This window comes from Myxine glutinosa, chromosome 6, assembly GCF_964187855.1.
Source record: "Myxine glutinosa chromosome 6, kmMyxGlut1.1, whole genome shotgun sequence".
NCBI lineage: Eukaryota > Metazoa > Chordata > Myxini > Myxiniformes > Myxinidae > Myxine > Myxine glutinosa.
This window is the reverse complement of record NC_136266.1, coordinates 11,600,183-11,622,682: the sequence shown is the minus strand read 5'-3', so window position 1 is coordinate 11,622,682 and position 22,500 is coordinate 11,600,183. Positions and strand designations below refer to the sequence as shown.

General features: G+C 43.3%; 2 protein-coding genes across 5 annotated transcripts in view; one reads left to right on the top strand and one right to left on the bottom strand.

Annotated features, from left to right (window-relative positions):
• LOC137429584 (unconventional myosin-Id) overlaps nt 1-22,500 on the bottom strand; it is a 211,370-nt gene that overhangs the window by 98,418 nt on the left and 90,452 nt on the right. For all 3 annotated transcript variants that reach the window (XM_068119607.2, XM_068119608.2, XM_068119606.2), the window contains exons 14-17: nt 22,136-22,268; nt 11,080-11,246; nt 8,036-8,243; nt 1,760-1,983 (exon numbers count right to left, since the gene is read on the bottom strand). In XM_068119607.2, the coding sequence (XP_067975708.1) occupies nt 1,760-1,983; nt 8,036-8,243; nt 11,080-11,246; nt 22,136-22,268 (732 nt within the window). The remainder of the gene's footprint in view (nt 1-1,759; nt 1,984-8,035; nt 8,244-11,079; nt 11,247-22,135; nt 22,269-22,500) is intronic.
• LOC137429586 (THAP domain-containing protein 2-like) lies at nt 8,096-18,480 on the top strand. 2 transcript variants are annotated; one of them, XR_013623761.1, is made up of 3 exons: nt 8,096-8,206; nt 16,737-16,932; nt 17,204-18,480. XR_013623761.1 is itself a non-coding variant. In XM_068119610.2 (3 exons), the coding sequence occupies exons 1-3, from the start codon at nt 16,193-16,195 to the stop codon at nt 17,618-17,620; spliced, it is 681 nt and encodes a 226-aa protein (XP_067975711.2). In that variant the 5' UTR covers nt 16,070-16,192; the 3' UTR covers nt 17,621-18,480. The 2 variants fall into 2 exon arrangements, 1 of the variants encoding a protein (XP_067975711.2); XM_068119610.2 differs by lacking the exon at nt 8,096-8,206 and adding an exon at nt 16,070-16,260.

The window sequence follows — 22,500 nt, the reverse complement described above, 5'->3', positions numbered from 1 at the left end:
TTCATGGAATGATGTTAAAATGGCACCAAAGTCATGTTGGAGTGACGGACCATACCTTTATGGGGAGGGTCTGTGGTTGGTTTGAGGCCTTAGCACCCTGTGTGTAGTTATTAGGACATTTTGTACCATGTATTAAGAACAGGTGTTGAGCAGATTGTCTGGTGTGACTAGCTGGGTGGATGGATCGAGTAATTTAGCGTAAACAGGTTAACATTGTCTCGTACTGTGACCAGCGGGTCTGACAGGGTGAGGACCGGGCAAGACGGAGGTATTACATGTGTTCCCCACATTGATACAGTCACGTGTGGTTCACGGCATGTGCTGCCATTTGTCCTTCCCTTCCCAAATAATTGGACGGGGGTGGAGGAGGGAAGAGGAAGAAGTGGCATCTTCTGATGTTTCATCAGGGAAAGGGCAGGCCTTGCTGTATGGTGGCCTCTGGGTGGCAACACACCGTTGGCCCGCCATGCTTGGTGGCCTCGGCACCGTCCATTGGCCAGGTCTATTGCTATGTGTGGTCGGCACATCATTGTCCACACATGGTGGGCACAGACGTCAACGCTATGAAGGCAGAGAAGGTAAGCAACTTCTAAAATGTGTGGGCACTACAAATGTTTTCTCGTTTTTTCTTTTCTTCTCTTTTTTTCGTTTCTTCTCTTTTTTTTCTTTCTTCTCTCTCTCTCTCTCTCTCTCTCTCTCTCTCTCTCTCTCTCTCTCTCTCTCTCTCTGTCTGTCTGTCATCTCTCTAGTCATCTCTATCTCTATCTCTCTCTCTCTCTCTCTCTCTCTCTCTCTCTCTCTCTCTCTCTCTCTCTCTCTCTCTCTCTCTCTCGTAATTAGCTCTCATAATTAGCCGCATAATTAGCTTTTCCAGGTAAGAGTGCAAGACTGTGCGTGTGTGTAGTGGTGGTGGGGGTTAAGTTTTGTTTATTACCCAGTCCCCTGCACAGCACTTCTGTCTGTCAGTCTGTCTCTCCAGGCCATAACATTTTTTACCATTTGAGTCTTGTCATCAAATTTTACCAAAGCTTTATTATGAGAATATGGAGAAGGCAAATTAATAATTTGTTCAAAAGACCAAAAGGTCAAAGGTCAGCATCACCTAAAATCGTCAATTTTCATTTTGTGTTTTTTTTTTTAACGGTTTTTGTTATTTTGAGCATACGGACAAGAAGACGACGTCCGAATACAAACAGCCACAGATGGGCTTTGCATTTCCCAGTTAAAAATCGTGTTTTGTGTCTGGCTATTTCATCCGGGATTCCGTGCTACATGTTTCGTGTCCAATTAATTGATTTATTTTGAAGTCACATACATGTCTGGTTTCTGCCATCTTTCCCACACTGAACAACTCGGTTAATTGAAAACCCCATGGAGGGAAATAAATTAATTATGGTAATCCATTTGTTTGGCTAATCGTGTGTTTTAATGGAATCACGCCACAGTCTCACTACCACTCAGGCGACGAGCCGTCAAAATGTCGCCTTAAATTGCCTATCTGCGGGATATTATTTCCTGGCGGAGTACAGTTCCTATCGAAGACCACTAGTGGTTTTGGGTGGGGGCCATACACGTGACAATACCTGAAATGAGAACTGGCAAGCTTCTGCCTATGTGCATAAAATAAAATAAATAATACCTCAATGTGAGATAATGAGTACAGTATAATTATATGGAATAAAGTAAAACTTCAAGGAAAAATTTCCATTAGCTCCATGAAAACCGAGACAAATAAAGCCAAGGACGAGGTTGAACTGACCTACGGAACAAGAACTTCACATTTTCCTCAAACTTTTGCAGGACTCTGGGTGGTTTGGGCCACGAGATTCCCTTTCCCAGGTCGGGTCGGCATTCCATGCCCTGGAAGCGCTTCCGTAGTTCAAGCATGTACACCTTGACCTTGTAGCGTCTGTACGCCGCCATTATGAGGTAGACCGCCTTTGTCTTACGATAACGCATCCTTGCAAGCGTTCCCCGCCAGCACTGAAACACACAGAACATCATGCAAACCATAAAGGTCTTCATTTTCCAAGACCAATCACAACAGCACGGAAAGCTACTGAAACAATCTCACACTCAGTAGTTACTTGCAAGCCTCAGAGGCCTACACATCATTTCCTTCTACAGTGGTGGTTAAAATTAGACAAAGTGCTAATTAATGTGTTGTTACAATAGGTAAAGTGGGCATAAAGGGAGGCTTGTGTGAGAAAGAGAGCAGGACTGGACCAATTACATTTACGTAACCCTGACAACCGGACCTGCCTCATGATGCTGGGATCCCAGACATGATATACTGATGTCCCGGATATTCAGAGAGTAAGTAAATATTAATGAGCCTTCGGCATTGCACATACATTTAAACATAAACAACACAATTTACCTTTAAAAAGATAATTTAAATGGAATCAGGGATACAAAGAATAAAGCTGCAATTATGGAACTTGGAACAAGGAATAACTTGAGAGCAACCAAGGCCACACAATCCTGAATGGTTGGCAGAGTCGTTAGCAGAGTGGTTAACTGAGTGGTAAACTGAGCAGGTCATCAGTCAGTTTGATGTTATCATTAAGGAAACCATTTTGAAAACAACACTTCTTATTGATGATCACAATGTTGATGATCACAGGGTGAAATAGAGGAGGTGGACACAAACCAGCAAGGTCTTCATTAGTATGATGTTCACTTTGTGGAATGGAAGTGCAAATAGTGGTATCAGCATAAAAGCTCGGGCTGGTGTGCAGGATATTGCAGCTTCTTTATCATTCGCAAACAAGTACCGTACTACCCTAATTGTGCAACAAAGTGATGCTTCAACATGCACCGAGAGTCATAAGGTAAGCATTTCTCCATGTTCGCAGGCTGGTGTCAACAAATCGTCCATCTTCACCGGGTGGCAGCCCTAACTTTTGGCATGTCAGCCTCGGAGGCCTTCCTTGACGTGGCACCCTCAGAGGCCTTCCTTGACAATGCAGCCTTGGAGGCCTTCCTTGACAATGCAGCCTCGGAGGCCTTCCTTGACAATGCAGCCTTGGAGGCCTTCCTTGACATGGCAGCCTCGAAAGTCTTCCTTGACATGGCAGCCTCGGAGGCCTTCCTTGACATGGCAGCCCCGAAGGCCTTCCTTGACATGGCAGCCCCGAAGGCCTTCCTTGACATGGCAGCCCCGAAGGCCTTCCTTGACATGGCAGCCCCGAAGGGCTTCCTTGATGTGGCAGCCCCGAAGGCCTTCCTTGACATTGCAGCCTTGGAGGCCTTCCTTGATGTGGCAGCCCCGAAGGCCTTCCTTGACGTGGCAGCCTCGGAGGCCTTCCTTGACGTGGCAGCCTCGGAGGCCTTCCTTGACGTGGCAGCCTCGGAGGCCTTCCTTGACGTGGCAGCCTCGGAGGCCTTCCTTGACGTGGCAGACTCGGAGGCCTTCCTTGACGTGGCAGCCTCGGAGGCCTTCCTTGACGTGGCAGACTCGGAGGCCTTCCTTGACGTGGCAGACTCGGAGGCCTTCCTTGACATGGCAGCCTCGGAGGCCTTCCTTGACGTGGCAGCCTCGGAGGCCTTCCTTGACGTGGCAGCCCCGAAGGCCTTCCTTGACATGGCAGCCCCAAAGGCTTTCCTTGACATGGCAGCCCCGAAGGCCTTCCTTGACATGGCAGCCCCGAAGGGCTTCCTTGACTTGGCAGCATCGGAGGCCTTCCTTGACATTGCAGCCTTGGAGGCCTTCCTTGATGTGGCAGCCCCGAAGGCCTTCCTTGACGTGGCAGCCTCGGAGGCCTTCCTTGACGTGGCAGCCTCGGAGGCCTTCCTTGACGTGGCAGACTCGGAGGCCTTCCTTGATGTGGCAGACTCGGAGGCCTTCCTTGACGTGGCAGACTCGGAGGCCTTCCTTGACGTGGCAGCCTCGGAGGCCTTCCTTGACGTGGCAGCCTCGGAGGCCTTCCTTGACGTGGCAGCCTCGGAGGCCTTCCTTGACGTGGCAGCCTTGGAGGCCTTCTTTGACATTGCAGCCTCGGAGGCCTTCCTTGACGTGGCACTCGTGGCAGCCTCGGAGGCCTTCCTTGACGTGGCAGCCTCAGAGGCCTTCCTTGACGTGGCAGCCTCAGAGGCCTTCCTTGACATTGCAGCCTTGGAAGCCTTCCTTGACGTGGCAGGCTCGGAGGCCTTCCTTGACATTGCAGCCTTGGAGGCCTTCCTTGACATTTCAGCCCCGGAGGCCTTCCTTGATGTTGATGTTGTGGAGGCCCTCCTTGATATGGCCTCCACAAAAGCTAAGATGACCTGGAGTCGCATCCCATTCCATCAGGAAGCAAACCCAAACAATACAAACGGAAGATCTAACAATTCACAATTGCTTACCAATAGGATAGCCAGGGTAATGTAAAGGGTTTAATACCGTAAATCCTGAAATACTGTGGGGGTTATGTTTCTGGAAAATGACGAGATATTCAAAACCGTAAACCAGCGAATAAATAGAATTACAAGAATCACCTTTGCCTATCGTTTTACACTTTGGGCGCCATTCCATTAATAACGGTGTGTGAAAGCCTCGTGGTATGGGATAACCATCACAGATCAGCTCAAACCCGCAATTGGTCGAAATTAAACCATGTGACAAACAAACCGGTACATAAAGAGGTTGCTGCGATTGGTCAAAACTCGCAATATTCAAACCCACAAAAATTTAAGAGTTTTCTGTAGATATTATAATCTGCATCACCGGAGGTGGATGGTTTGTAGAATGAGATTGTTAATTCCATGTTTCGAAAAACAATTTCACCGAAATAGGGGCAAAAACCAAAAATAAGGGTGGAGAGCGTCTGACATTTGCACACATTAGGCCTAGTCCTAGATCTGCTTCAAAATGACTGTGGGATCCGAAATAACAAACAATGCAGAACTTTATCGAGATTAATGCATTTTCATAATGGCAAACGGACTTATCCTCAGGTTGGCAATTTGATCGAGACCCCCACCTAAGGTGAACGAGTCTCACATCTAGTCTTCTTTTCGTACGTAGATCATAAAACTCACTGTAGCCCTCAATATTTGGAAGAGCTCTTGGCACTAGGATAGAAAACCCGCTTTGGGAAGATTGATGCCCTGAATACAAGAATGCAAATGTGGGAAAGGGAAAGGTAATGGAAGAGAACGACTTGTTTAGCATGCAGTGTGTAAACTAATAATAACGGAAGTAAAAGGAAAAAGAAGGCAAGGCAAGCAATTCTGGATCGCTTCCAACTTTTCCACCCGAGTCCAGGATCGTGTAACAGACAACAAGTTGTCGTACACACCAGCAGCGGACATCTACCCGAGGGTTCCGCGTGAAAAATGGCCGCATTGTTCGTGTCGATGCGTTTGTAAGTGTCTGCCCAGGACGAGTCACGATCGATGCCAAAAGGGGGAGGCCACGTAGCTTACAGAGGGGTGGGGTGCTACCATGGCCTGAGATGTAATGTCATGATCGTTTAAATAAAGGCCTTTCATTCAGAAAAACTGGGCTTTATTATTGGAGAATCAAAAATTTATGGGGAACCTTTAATGAAATAAATGTAAAATAAAATAAATCTTTAATTAAATAAATAAATTAAATAAATAAATGTTTAAATAAATGACTTTTGTCAGGAAATTGTCAGGAAGGTCGCATTTTCACAATATTCCTGGTCGTGCCAGTGACTGATGAAGAGGATAATCAAATACAACTAACAACTGGCATTGCAGACCAAATCCATAAAGAAAAGCTTGAATTTTTGCAACATCTTGTTATTTTACCTTTACCAGGTCTAAGGCTAATGGAGGAGCTTGTACGTCCATCACATGCATGACCCTCGGATATATCAAATGACTGTTCCATGATTTACAAGGATATTAGCCGACATTGGACAAACCCTAACTGGAGGCCAACTCCCTATACTCCATCACTCTGTCGACATCACTCCGTCTGTCATTCATGTTTTCCATGAAACTCCATCTCTGTTTAAAAAAAAGGGAACATTCTATGAGATTTCAACCTGGTATTCCAGGAACTTGAGCCACAAGCTGAGATGGGAATGGCAACCAGACTGAGGCAGAAGCTTTTATTGATTACAAGGAAGTTTGCCAGCGTGATAAGTTTAAGTTGAGTAAATTTCCCAGAATTGCACCAAAAAGGAAGGACTGCGCTCACACGCGTGTACGAGCGAGTACAAGGAAACACGCAACTACCCTCGGTTGTGTCCTGTGTGGGCATTGGCTCTCGAGCAAACAAGGCCAAAGCACGATCACCCAACGTGGAAGAGACAGTTGGCTCAGCATTCAGACATCCAAGCAACCTCAGACTCCCGTGAGGTATTACTTTGCATTCTGGCACAATCGGAAGGATGGAATTGCTTTACAATTGCTGGAATATCTTTACAATTGGATTGCAGACTCAGCAACTGGCTCAGTTGGAAATACTGATTTAATTGGGATTTTGTGAGAAATCGATTCCAAATGACAAAAGTTATCAAAATCATTTTTTCATTCCAAACTGTTATTCAAGCTTCCCACCAAAACACAAGGAGTGCACTCACATGGGAGATATTCCACAAACATCCAACAGGTATTTAGCAATTCGATGAGGCCGAGATGACTGCGAGAGTAAGAGAGATTGGGGGGAATGGTGGGGAGGGGAAAATATGGGTGAAAGCACTGGATGATGATGGACTGGGTTACCGCACACGAACTTTCAGGATCCCACACCTTATGTATCACACCAATTCCAAGCTGATCTCTCCACCTCCATTGCTTCATCCCTCTATTCTCTCGTCTGTACAATCGACTGCTTCTGTCTGTTGCCTTGTGTTCGTCCCTCCTTTTTTAGCTTATCTGGAATTGGAATTCCAGATTCCAGATAAGGTATTGGAATTCCAGACAAGGTATTGGAATTCCAGACAAGGTATTGGAATTCCAGACAAGGTATTGGAATTCCAGACAAGGTATTGGAATTCCAGACAAGGTATTGGAATTCCAGACAAGGTATTGGAATTCCAGACAAGGTATTGGAATTCCAGACAAGGTATTGGAATTCCAGACAAGGTATTGGAATTCCAGATAAGGTATAGTCATCGTGCGTACGTGCGTCTCCTATTTCGACTTTTCCGGCCAGACCGCTGGGCCGATCTGGCTGAAACTTGGCAACAAGGTTCTGCTCCTGACTGGGAATGAGGATTGCAAAGCTCGTTCCAGTCACATGACCGGAAGTGTGTCAAATGGCAGACTTAGTAAATTCCTTCAACAATCTTGTTCTCCAGGGGGGTTGACTCAGCCTGTCATCCTTCCGAGGTCGGCTAATTGAGTACCAGTTCACTGGTAATTCCCTGCTTGTCGTTAAAGGCGGCAAAAAGGGTTGGCGTCAGGAAGGGCATCCGGCCGTAAAACATTGCTTCAAAAAGGGACCGAAAAACAACAACTACCACGGTTCCCGAAAAAGGCCAACCCCCGCGTGCGGGGAAAAATGGCCTCTAAAGGTGGTTTTTAATCTTGTTCTCCAGACCCACCAATCAGAATGCTACCAAATTTGGATTACATTTGGCCAGGGCCCAGATAAGCTATACGTCCAGTGGTCACATTTTTCAAGGGTGCTGCCCATTGTTGCCTCATGCTTTCTCCCATAACCACCTCCAATCTCTACTACTCCACCTGACACCCTTCCCTTCTAGTATTGTTTTAAAATCATCCTTCCATTCCTGCCACTCAACTACTCACTTATGAAGGTCTGTGCAGTTCCCTTTTATTCTCTGTCAGTTTAGAAACTCATTGCTCTCTGTCAGTTAGAATCTTTCATGAGCCTAGATCTCTGTTAAACATCTCTTAACATGTTAAAATCTCTATTGTTTTGCTCAAACAATGAAACCTCAGTACAAACGATTAATTCCTCGAATCACAACTCACAAAAATAAATTGACACAAAAATGAAGTGACATACACACCTACTTATCATCACAGCGAATGAGGAGGCCCTCTAAGATGTCCTACTCATGCAATCAATGTACTAATCCTGCCCCTTTTACCCAATGGCCCAACTGACCTTTTGCATGAAGACGACGAGCCGGGGAATAATGGCATTTCGCTCTTGCTCCAGGATAACCAGCGAACGTGGTGTGCCGATGAAGATTTTGCTCTTTCCATAAGCGACGTCCTTTTGCATCCCGTGCTCCTCGACGATCTTATGCACAGCATCTTGGTCTGATCCCATCAGGTGATTTGGCCAGGTATATGAACACGTCATTTTGTACCTGCACACGAGAGTACCGTGTTTGCATTCAGCATTGTGTGTAATAGAGCAATGATCAAGAGTTTGAGCTCAAGGATTCTGTTATTCTTCAGGTTTATCACACTTTACTCTTCTGTGTGCTTTAGCTGCCCGAATACGAAGCTCTACTGCTTAAAAAAAATACAATCAAAACCGTTTATCAGAGGTGGTCATGGTACATTGTTACTTTTTGCAAAACACACGTTGAAAAGAAAATGCAATTGTTGTTGTTTTTTAACTGGACATTATAAAGGACATTTGACCCACCATGCCTGTCTCATATCCTCATTTTATTCCTTAACCATAACCCGAACTACTACTACTTTAATGGCCCAATCCTTCTCTCCAAGTCTTTCATCAACTGGCTGGCCAAGATTGATGATCAACTAAAGGAAGCATGAATTAGTAATTATTCGTTCAGGATTCTGACAATAAATCACCGATGCTTCACGAAATACACTGTGGGATCTTGAAGATCCACCAATTAATGTTGCCACCAATCCTACAGTCTATAGTCGGGTCGCAAATCCAAACAAGACAGCTCAAAGGTAAATGTGATGTCTCTGTACCATCCTGTCGGACAGTGATACTTAATAGCAATGTCCAAATTAATTAAATATATACAATTAAATAAATACTTAATAGCAATGAAAAGGTATATTAGAAATTAAATAATCTGTATTGTAATGCTCCACAATGCATGAAACAGACCAGACCAACAACTATAGAATGTTATAGAGAAAGAATGACGTGAAAAAAAAACAATGCCCATCCTGGAGATATTATCATTGATCAGGCAGAAAATATATTGATCAGGCAGAAAATATATTGATCAGGCAGAAAATATATTGATCAGGCAGAAAATATATTGATCAGGCACACAATATATTGATCAGGCACACAATATATTGATCAGGCACACAATATATTGATCAGGCACACAATATATTGATCAGGCACACAATATATTGATCAGGCACACAATATATTGATCAGGCACACAATATATTGATCAGGCACACAATATATTGATCAGGCACACGATATATTGATCAGGCACACGATATATTGATCAGGCACACGATATATTGATCAGGCACACGATATATTGATCAGGCACACGATATATTGATCAGGCACACGATATATTGATCAGGCACACGATATATTGATCAGGCACACGATATATTGATCAGGCACACGATATATTGATCAGGCACACAATATATTGATCAGGCACACGATATATTGATCAGGCACACAATATATTGATCAGGCACACAATATATTGATCAGGCACACGATATATTGATCAGGCACACGATATATTGATCAGGCACACAATATATTGATCAGGCACACAATATATTGATCAGGCACACGATATATTGATCAGGCACACGATATATTGATCAGGCACACGATATATTGATCAGGCACACAATATATTGATCAGGCACACGATATATTGATCAGGCACACAATATATTGATCAGGCACACAATATATTGATCAGGCACACAATATATTGATCAGGCACACAATATATTGATCAGGCACACAATATATTGATCAGGCACACAATATATTGATCAGGCACACAATATATTGATCAGGCGCACAATATATTGATCAGGCACACAATATATTGATCAGGCACACGATATATTGATCAGGCACACGATATATTGATCAGGCACACGATATATTGATCAGGCACACGATATATTGATCAGGCACACAATATATTGATCAGGCACACAATATATTGATCAGGCACACAATATATTGATCAGGCACACAATATATTGATCAGGCACACAATATATTGATCAGGCACACAATATATTGATCAGGCACACAATATATTGATCAGGCACACGATATATTGATCAGGCACACGATATATTGATCAGGCACACGATATATTGATCAGGCACACGATATATTGATCAGGCACACGATATATTGATCAGGCACACGATATATTGATCAGGCACACGATATATTGATCAGGCACACAATATATTGATCAGGCACACAATATATTGATCAGGCACACAATATATTGATGAGGCACACAATATATTGATGAGGCACACAATATATTGATGAGGCACACAATATATTGATGAGGCACACAATATATTGATGAGGCACACAATATATTGATCAGGCACACAATATATTGATCAGGCACAAAATATATTGATCAGGCGCAAAATATATTGATCAGGCACAAAATATAAACCACGGAAGAGGATTCTTGGCGTTTATGGCAAATAGTGATTGAAAACTTGTTTGGGTTTGATTGCAACAATCAAATGGCTAAAAACACCACTTGCGAAATGAACCCTCGACTGGAGTGCACGACTTGGAGTCAAATAATTGTTCGTATATTTTGGGCCAATAAAACAGGTCGTCCATGAGGGAAAAGAATGGCTGGAAAAATATGGAAAGCTGATGGTATTCAAATTTAAAAATAAATATTTCAGTTGAATGTGAAAACAACTTTGGGTTTGTTGTTTTCCTCTTGGTTTTGGTTCCTGTTTGAACAAAAAAAGTGGAAATGCTGAAAACCAGATTAACTGTGGATAATTGGGTATACAAAGGCCATTCATTAATATTCTGCAGACATTCCGCAAAAGACGGGACATTACAAGTACATATTCTGTACAACTTGAACCGAGAACCCTTCGAAGAGGAAACTCAAGGTTAATGACTTCCCTGCTTTTCTTCACCTGGGTAGTAAAGTGCTATTATTGAATGAAACAATTATTGGCAGTTGCAGCGTAAGGTAAATGGAAGGAAAAACGAACCTCTGCAGGAAGCGTGGGTATAATTGACGGGAGGCGAAGCCCGCACGGCGGACGCGGACATTCTCCAGCAGGCCCAGGTATTCGACCTGATGCTGGCAACGCTTTTCGTCGAACAAGACCGGCGACTTTGCTTCGTTCGGTTTGATGCAGCGCACATAGTACGGTTCCTGGAGAGGGAAAGCAAGATACATCCACGGTTATTGTAAAGCGACGGAATTTTCGGCGTAAGAGACCAGATCATGAACCACATTCAAGTCTCTGGGCCCAACGAATTGAGCACGCCGCTGGAGTTATTTTGGCGGATGCTATGCAGCTGCCAATCGGTTCAAAGGTCGTGAATGCGAGCGAAAGGACAGACATCCTGAAGATGCAAGTATGATGAAATCCCAAAAGGAAAGGCCATCATAACGAAAATAACCAATGCCATCAGCGCTTGGCTTCAAATAATGTACGTTTGGTTTTGGGAAATGGCTAAAAACGAAACTTCTGTTTTCCGAGCATCATATATAAAACTGCTGAAAACGTGTGCAGGTTTGTGCAAGTCTGCGATGTCTGGCCTGAGCTTCTAAAACAATCATGTCCTCTTAACCAGGTCAATATCACCTGGTGTTGGCCTAATGGTTAGGGCGGCGGGCTTGGGATCCTAAGGTCCTGAGTTTGAATCCCATTGAATTAATGGCAGGTGGGGTTGACTCAGCCTGTCATCCTTCTGAGGTCGTGCAAAATAAGTACCAGATAACTGGTTATAGAGAGGCATTGCATCAGCGGCAGACGCGCCCACAGAAAAATGATGCAACCAGCAGCCGGGTGGCTGCACACAAACCACCCACCACCAGGTCAATGTCAATAATTGCATGAATTTTTTACTTGCAAAATCGAAGATTTTTCAATATCGGTTGTCGTCAGGTTCACTATGTCAATAAATTATATTTCGTTCAAAATCATGGTAGATTAGCAAACCTATACATTTTTGGAAAGGTTATAGCATAAGGAAACTAAAAATCAATGTTTACATTTGGAGAGATACCTGTATGGCGGCCATTTTGGATTTTCAAAATGGCCACTGTAAAATACATATTTTGTTCTATTTCTGCCTCGAATTACCCTAAAAACTTAAAAAAATATACTAAACCTATATTTTCAGGGACAAGGAATCCAATGAAAGTATCAAATTAGTCCTATGGGGAATTGTAAGACACGAATCAAAGGTTTTGAATTGCAAAATACTGTCTTTATATTCGCGATAAGTTGCATGATCAAATACATGTTATCATTTTGTACAGGCAGTTAATAACATCAAAATGTGTCACAATAATTCATATCACCAAACATACACAGGCAGTTCAGCAAAATCATATGTACACATGCAGTCAGTATAACTTCACATCTACACAGGCAGTCAATGACAAAATATACACAGGCAGTCAATGGCATCAAACATACACGATTACAGAATATGCCATTTAGAGTTCGTCATCACTGTCCTGTGTGTCGTATCCGACAATATAGTCCGCATCGTTTTCACAGTCCGTTCCACACAAGCAAAGGTCGGTCAAATTGATTGGCAAATCGAATCGATCGAATGGTCGATCGAAGCGATTGGTCGAATGGTCGAATTGGTCGAATGGAATTGGTCGATTGGTCGAATTGGTCGAATCGAATTGGTCGGAATTGGCAAATGTAAACATTGATTTTCAGATTTTCCATGTAATAACGTTTCCAAAAATGTATAGGTTTGCTAATCTACCATGATTTTGAACGAAAAAAACATAGTGAACCTGACTATTGGTCTTGTGCATTATTATGTCTGTCTGTCAGAATCGCTGGTGTTGGGCTAGCGGCTAGGGTTCCGGCTTAGGATCCTAGGATCCTGGGTTCGAATCCCGGTCGATCGCTGAATTAACGCCAGGGGGGTTGACTCAGCCTGTCATCCTTCCGAGGTCGGCTAATTGAGTACCAGTTCACTGGTAATTCCCTGCTTGTCGTAAAAGGCGACAAAAAGGGTTGGCGGCAGGAAGGGCATCCGGCCGTAAAACATTGCTTCAAAAAGGGGACCGAAAAACAACAACAACCACGGTCCCCGAAAAAGGCCAACCCCCGCTTGCGGGGAAAAAATGGCCTCTAAAGGTGGTTTTTTTTTTGTCAATCACCTTCAGGTCACAATTTTAAACCGATCTACACGAAACTTCACCACATGATAGAAGCCGATTGATTTTGAGGTCAAAGGTCAGGCAGGTTGGTGGTCTTTCTGTCTTCTACCGACTCCTCTCCGGCCTTGCTCCCCCAGCTCTCTCTGTGCTCTGTCCCCCCAATATTCCTTCAGGTCGCACAAGATCTGCCTGCAACCCTCTTATGGTTAAACTGCCAAAGTCTAGGCTCTCTGCTCACCTTCACTCTTTCATTCCCCTTTTCTCCCGCCTCTGGAACAAACTCCCCCACTCCCTTCAATCCCACTCCTCCCTCCAGGTCTTTAAAACAGCTGTTCACCACCATCTCTTATCTTCCCCCATCGAAAACCTTGATCTTTTCTACCCCCGGTAATTCACCCCAGAGTCCTTGCAGTGTTCATATGTTTTAATCCTCTCCCACCTCCCCCCAAGTCCTCCCGATGTCCCTGCTCTCAAATGTTGTGTTTGTGTCCTTCCCCTTCTTCCCCCTCTCTTTTGTGTCCTCCCCCCTCTCTCCCCATCTTGTCTGCCGCTCCCCTTGTTTTTTGTGTTTTGTGTGTCGGTTTGTCTTTTTGTGTGATTAATGTTTGCTCTTTCACGAGCCTCGATCTTGTATACAAAAAAAAAAAAAAAAAAAAAAAGGTAATCTTGAGGTCGAATTTCTAAAGTTGTCATTTTTCATCCGATTGACTTGAAAATTTAACAGCATTTGCATATTACATCACTAAATTCGGAATCCAACTATTTTTGAGGTCAAAAGGTCAACTCAAGGTCAAACTTCTAATATCATCAATTTTCATCTGTAAAATCTTCAATTGTAATCAGATTGACACGAGCCTTGATCAAGATCGTCAATTTTAATCTTAATGAAATGGACAATTTGATGTATCCATGGCAACTTTGTATTTTGGGGAGGGATGGATTTTGCAAGTATCGTGCTCTGCATGATATTTTCCTTTTATTTTTTCTTCATGAAAACGTAAATAGCAGCAGCACTAGTTTATTTTATAGACGGTTCTCAATCAACATGCCCTTGAATTCCATCAAAAGATAATATCAACTCTGATATCATGTCATTCAGGAGACATACGAGGAGCCATCATGTCATTCAGGAGACATACGAAAAGCCATCATGTCATTCAAGAGACATCCGAGGAGCCGTCCCGTCATTCAGAAGACATCCAAGGAACCATCACATCATTCTGGAGACATCCAAGGAGCCATCATGTCATTAAAGAGAAATACAAAAAGCCATCCTGTCATTAAGGAGACATGCAAGAAGCCATCATGTCATTCAGGAGACATATGAGGAGTCATCATGTCATTCAACAGACATATGAGGAGCCATCATGTCATTAAAATCCATGCGCATCGTAAGAGGCGACCAAGGGTTGGCGTCAGGAAGGGCATCCGGCCATAAAAACATTGCCTCAAACAGGGAACCATGATTGTCATGGGGCCCGCAAGGCTAACCCCTGCTCTAGCGGGGAAAATGGCCTTAAAACGATCATTCATTTTCATTCATTCATTCATCATGTCATTAAAGAGAAATACAAGAAGCCATCATGTCATTAAGCAGAAGTACAAGAAGCCATCATGTCATTCAGGAGACATATGAGGAGCCATCCCATCATTCAGAAGACATTCAAGGAACCATCACATCATTCCGGAGACATCCAAGGAGCCATCATGTCATTCAGGAGACATCCAAGGAACCATCACATCATTCCGGAGACATCCAAGGAACCATCACATCATTCAGAAGACATTCAAGGAACCATCACATCATTCCGGAGACATCCAAGGAACCATCACATCATTCCGGAGACATCGAAGGAACCATCACATCATTCAGAAGACATTCAAGGAACCATCACATCATTCCGGAGACATCCAAGGAGCCATCATGTCATTCAGGAGACATCCAAGGAGCCATCATGTCATTCAGGAGACATCCAAGGAGCCATCATGTCATTGAGAAGCCATACCGTCAGTAAGGAGCCATACCGTCAGTAAGGAGCCATACCGTCAGTAAGGAGCCATACCGTCAGTTAGGAGCCATACCATCAATAAGGAGCCATACCGTCAATAAGGAGCCATCCTGTCATTGAGGAGCCATCACGTCATTGAGGAGCCATAACGTCATTGGGAAGCCATACCGTCATTGAGAAGCCATACCCTCAGTAAGGAGCCATACCGTCAATAATGAGCCATACCGTCAATAAGGAGCCATACCGTCATTGAGGAGCCATCCTGCCACTGAGGAGATATCCTGTCATTGAGGAGCCATCTCGTCATGGAGGAGCCATCCAATCACTTTAACAGTTGGTGCAACAACACTCTTAAATATCATGAAGCAAGTGTCTGTAAGCATGCATGTATGTATGTATGTATGTATGCATGTACATATGCAAGTATTCGTGTATGTATGTCTGTACATATGAATGTATTACTGTATGCATGGATGTATGCATGTATGTATGTGTGCATGTATGTATGCATGTATGTGTGTATGTATGTATGCATACATTCCTGGATGCATGTATGTATGTGTGTATGTATGCATGTATTCATGTATGTGTGTATGCATGTATGTGTGTATGTGCATCCATTGGTTAGATAGCCTGCATGAGGCCATGCACAATTGTAACCTGAAAAAAAAGCCATACGTCTGCCATTTTTGTGCTATTGTAAGCTGAAAAGACATCTTCAGAAGTATCATATTCACAATCTCCATGCCCTCTGTACAAGTTTCCACTTCATTCAAATATCAAAAAGGTTGGAGCAGATGGGCGCCATTGGCCTTGCGGAGGCGACTCACTGATCTGTATATACTACTGGATAGCGGGTCGGGCTCTTGAGTTGAAGTCAGCGCCCGGCCACTGGACGCCATGTTGCCACTCGCATAATTTTTTCGTCAACACGCTCCGCCAACGTATTATGAAATGCCGGCTTGTGCTGCTATTAATTGCACAAAGAGACAAATACGAGGATGTGGAAAGACATTTCATCTGTAAGTACTGAAAATTAACATTTATTTGAGAATGTTTTATTTAAAAAACGTTGAATTTGAATGTTAAATTATGATGTTTGCACAACCGCGATCTGGATTAAAGTTTCAACTACTGAACTTCAGAACTAGTTTGACTCAACCGCAGAGTGCGCAAAGTCACTGAGCCGGGACATATTTCATCAATATGCGGTCCCTCAGGGCTAAGTTTGACCCAAAGTCTTTATCTATATATAGTTATCGAGGACGAGTATAAATAGCATGGTCCCGTCTAATAATGTGTACCCTGGATGATTCTAAGTTGCAAAACTCAATGCAGTTAAACTTTGAAACCAATAACTGATTCTGTATAAGTACATGGTAATTGAGTGTTTATATGGCTAGTATGTTGAGCCTTACATATTGAATATGTTGTAAATTGTTGCTTCGAGTTGTACTTTCATGACTATCGGCTAATTTCTTGAAAATATTTTTTTCAGATTTCCATTCAGTCGTCCAGATGTTCTCCAGAAATGGGTTGTGAATGTCAAACGTGACAAATGGAAACCTTCAAAGAAGTCTGTCCTTTACTCAGACCACTTTGATGACTCATGTTTTGACAGGACAGGTCAGACCACAAGACTCCGAGAAAATTCCCTGCCAACCATATTTGATTTTCCGACCCACCTGCAGAAGGTACATAACACAAGAGTTTCATGTTGTGGTGGAGTAACTGAGATATAAATAGTGTCATGTTGTAGCTGTCACTGCCAGCAGTGATTTTCACACTTGTCTACTTACATGCCAATTGATGTGTCAAATATATAAATTTTGCAAACATATCAACATCAGCAACTTATCAATACTTTTCCACCATCTCTTTTCTCAAGAACATCCCAAATAAATAATCTTGTATAATTTCTTCGTTCATAATTAATTCTGATCTATTATTCTGATGGATTTCCAGGATGAAAGGAAGCGAAAGCCACCCAAACCACGGTCTTTCCCGCAAGAAGCACCGGTCAATCTGCAAGAGCCACTGGACAACACACCCAGTACATCAATCATCACCAGCCCATCAAAGCTTGCAGCAACGACTGGTGCTGATCACACATATGCTGTAACTGCCAGTCCACGGAGTGTGAAACGTAAACTGGACTCTGTGCATGACAATCTTTGTAGCGTCAAGAAAAAGCTCAAATTGACACAGCAGAAATCACGTCGCTGCCGGAGGAAAGTCAAATCTTTGACCACAGTTGTTCAAGCACTTCGTGATGAGCAGCTGCTCTCTGAGAATGGAGCTGACCAGTTGGCAAAGACCTTCTCTGATGTTCCTTCTGGAATAATGGAAAGAATGCTCCAAAACAAGAGCAGCTGCTTGTGACAATGCTTGTGACTAACAAGTGATTTCAAATAGTGTATTGACTGTATTCTCTTCTTTGTGTTTGTTGTTTGCAACTGGGAGACAATGGAGCACTGACAGGCTGCTCTTTTTGGCTCCTTCAAATGTCAGCATTTTGTGCTTTTTGTATCCTGTGCATCATCGCATTTGTCACCATATCATCTGAATATGTGGATCAATTTTACTTCAAATGTGGATTATATTGTAGGATAATTGTTTAGATCTGGATTGTTTCTTTGTGCAAATTTGTTCTGTGAAAGAATACTGGGAAGCAACAATGAGTCTTGAGTGAACTGAATGGATAATGCTCGCTCGGTGGTGTGACAGTACTCCGGCTAATCCTCTGGTTGTTCACTGCAGTGTTCGGTCAGGCATGTCGGCTGTGGTGCTGTCTAGTCTAGGGATTACCCGCTTGCTGTGAAACGACATGTGGCGGTGACTTTTGGTGGTCGTGCCTTCTCCGACGTGGCACCCACACTGTGGAACCATTCCCAGAGGAAGTCGGGCATACCTCCTACATCAGTATCTGAGCGAAATGAAACGTGTGGGACTTTAGGCCACATTTCTGCAATCCGTGTGCCAAACCGGGCCAGAGAACTGTCTGGGTAATGAGATGAAGTGTGAAACATACCCACGACAGAGGGTGTCGAAACCCTGACCTGGCGGTCGCCAATCAAACGCATTACCACAAGAACAAACTGGACACTTGTTCAATGATGATTTTGGTGACAAAATGTTTGTTTCTTTTGTTGAGCCTTTCTGAAAAGGGCACACTACATATGTCGGTCAATATTATTATTATTAATTGAGGCTTTGTAATAAAAGGTGCCTTTTTATTCCAACTTTAAGCTTTTTATGTTTCATTTGTCTTTCAGAAGACTTTGTTTGTTGTCAACTGATAAATTCTTGACATAGAATGAGTAAATGACCCAACATTGAAACCATCACATATCGACATCCTGGAGAAAGTATTCCGTGAGAACAGCGTTGACCACAATGCCCTTAAATTGTGGACTAATTTATTGTATCAAGGATGATAAAATCTTTGAAAAATTAGTAAATTTTAATAATAATGCTTTATTCTCAAGCAATTTGGATTATACACTAAATTCATACTTAAATCGAGAATTATTTGAGAAAAACACAAACATGGACAAGAAATTTGCGTTGAAATTGTGAGGAAGGTTGGCAAAAAAATCAATCAGAATTGAGTTTTCGAGCTGCTAACCTGGAACGTACAAATAAACATTAATTTGAAGAATTACATTGAGAGTTAAGAACAATAAAACGAAAGGATATTACAAGAGAACATTGGCGTGCCAAATACATAAACATATACATTGTCTGTCAATCATTGAGTTTGGAAAATGACACTTTGTATATATTTACAAAGTATATTTCTGAAAATTTTGCACATATAATCTAGGTTTCTTTCTAAAACAGCTTGTTGAGTGACTTTCAGTTGCGATGTTACGAGGTAGTTCATTCCACAGTTGTGCAAACGCCAGGAACTGACACAGGCCGCGCCTCCTTGTGCGAGTGGCAAGATGGCCGCCGCTGTCGCGCGCCGGCTTCACAGCTTTGTACAAGCCTATTGGCCGATGCTCTATCCAGTAGTATATACAGATCAGTGAGGCGACTACGTATGAACGTCAGGTATGAACGTCAGGTATGAACGTCAGGCTTCAGGCCTCTGGTGTCAGACTATGGGCCAGTGGGGTTGGAATTATCCGAGCTATATAACCACGATGTATTATTTATGCACATAAGTAGTAGGCATGTTTTGGTTAATGTATATAACCCGGGTTATTTCTTTATTTTGGAGAGCGATCCAGACAGTGGTCTGTTGCCTATACACTGCCCAAATAAATGGATGTGTGTTGGGCACTTGGAACAAGATCTCCCGTGCAGTGGGTACTCTGCGAGTGTAAAATAATACTAATAATACTAATCTACCATATAAAACACTGTGTGTGCGTGTGTGTGTGTGTGTGTGTGTGTGTGTGTGTGTGTGTGTGTGTGTGTGTGTGTGTGTGTGTGTGTGTGTGTGTGTGTGTGTGTGTGTGTGTGTCCCACTTCATTAGGCTAGGTTTTAAAGGCTTTGAGTTGTGCTTTAGGAGGGATTTGAGTGGGGGTGTTTAAGGGGCAATCTTTGAACACGACTGTGTGTCAACCGGTTAAAAGACCTAAAAGACTGAGGACCCAAAAGACCCCAAGGACCCAGAAGAACCCAAATACCCAATGGACCCCAAACACCCAAAATGCCCTGTAGACTGTTAAAGACTCAAAATACCATGAAGAAAAAGACCCCCAAGAACCCAGAATACCCCAAGGACTCTGAAGACTCAAAATACCCCGAAGACCCAAAATACCCCGAGGATCCAAAAGGCCCAAACAACCCCAAGGACCCAAAATACCCCCAAGGACTCAGAAGACCCCCAAGGACTCTGAAGATCCAAAATACCCCGTAGACACAAAAGACCCTGAAGACCCAATGGACCCAAAAACCCCAAAACACCCTGAAGACTGTTAAAGACCATGAAGACTCAACAGACCCAAAATACCCTGAGGACCCCAAAAACCCAAAAGACTGAAAAGACCCTGAAGACCCAATGAATCCCAAACACCCAAAATATCCAAAAGACCCTGAAGACCCAATGGACCCCAAACACCCAAAATACCCGAAAGACCCAAAAGACCCTGAGGATCCAAAAGACCCAAACAATCCTGAGGACCCAAATGACCCAGAGGAACCAAAATACCCCAAGGACTCTGAAGACCCAAAATACAGCAAAGACACAAAAGACCCTGAAGACCTATGGGCCCCAAACACCCAAAATACCCTGAAGACCCCAAAGACAATGAAGACTGTTTCAAGACTGTTAAAAACCCAAAAGGCCCAAAATATCCCAAAGACCCTTAAACACCCCAAAGACCCAAAACGACCGTGAAGACTGTTAAACACCCAAAATACCCCAAAGACCCAAAATACCCCAAAGACCCAAAATACCCCAAAAACCATTAAATACCCAAAACACCCCAAAACCATGAAGACCCTGAAGACCCCAAGGACCCAAATGACCCAGAGGATTTAAAAGACCAAGAAGCCCCTGAAAACCCAAAATAACCCAAAGACACCAAGACCCTTAAAGATCCAAAAGACCACAAAACCCAAAAAACCCTGAAGACACAAAATACCCCAAAGACCCTCAAAGACCATAAATACCCCAAAGACCTGAAGACCCAAATAACTTTAAAAACTGAAAAGAGCCCGAAGACCCAAATAATTAAAAAAACCGAAAAGAGCCCGAAGACCCAAAATATCCTGGTTACTGAAAGGATCGAAAAGACCCAGAAGACCAAAAAGACCCCAAGCCCCAAAATATCCAAAAGATCCTTAAAGACCAAGAAGACCCAAAAAACCCTGAAGACCGAAAAGATTGAAAAGACCCAGAAGACCGAAAAGACCCAAACTACCCCATAGACCCTTAAAGACCCGAAGACACCAAATGCCCAAACAATCCAAAAGACCCCGGAGACCCTTAAAGACCATGAGGACCCAGTGGACCCCAAATTACCCCTAAGACACAAAATACCCCGAAAACACTTAAATACCCCAAAGATCCAGATCGAGGACCAAAAATACTCTAATGACCCAAAAGACACAGGTGAACCAAAAGAACCAAAAGACCCAAAAGCTGCTGAAGACACTGAAGATCCAAAAGACCCCAAAGACCCAAATGACCCAGAGGACACAAAAGACCCCAGGACACAAAAGACCCCAAGGACTCCGAAGACCCAAAAGAAGAGTAATTATGCCTCTTACATTGGAATTGTAGATGGTGGCTTGCAAACTGAGCCTCAAGGTCGGTGTACAGAAGCGGTATTTTTTAAATCACAATAAATATAAAGCACAAGGAGGTGAAATTTGCTGCACATGATGTGCAATGTGGGCAGAGTAAAACGAGTGTTCATTTTCGTCTGTAGGATGTCTAACAAATAAATATGATATAAGCACACCTGACACGAGGCCCATACTTCAGACTTTGGCATGCTCATATGGCTGTACCTTCAAAAACTGTTCCAACCCGTCATTTTTGACGGGCTTTATACTATTAATACTAATAAAATTAATAATACCAACATGAGAGTTCTGGAGGAATTATTTAATCCGACGAGTTGGCCCATCCGCAAATCTCACAGAGAAATGACGTCATGCTTGGGCAGTGTGGAAGCCCTTCTACCGAGTTACAGCAACAAGAGCAACGGGCGTCCGAAAACCTTTTCAATAAGGCAAACATTAACCTCACTGTTACAATGACAATTGTGGCAAGGAGAAGGAGACCGTACAATGGACATTGGGAAAAAGATGGTTCCGGTAAACATTGGTCTCAAACTTGAGTTTCATCACATCCAAGTTAAACAGAGTTGTTATCAAACGACCTGTATCTATCCGGCCAGTGACCCGTAAAACCAGGAAGAGCAGGGCGAACTCACCTTACTCGCCAAATTCTCCACCAAAGCAATCATGGAGTTCTTGAAGAGAGTACCGGCGGTGAGCGGTCTCTTGGTCACTTCCGTGATGCTCAGCTTGCCTTCGGGCCACATCTCCTTCAGCACAGGATTGGAACTGTCGGCACCAAAATCCAAAACCACTACAATCAGCATTCCGTCGCCATGCGGCGATTGTCCATCAAACACAAGCCAAATTGTTCTCGTGCTTTTGATATATGCTCCCACATATGTATCAGCTCCAAGATGTTGGCATTCCAATTGAAAGATCACCTCACCATATTATACATACTAGTGAGGTACCCATGCTACGTATGGTTGGGAGGCCAGAAGCAAACAGACAATGCAGA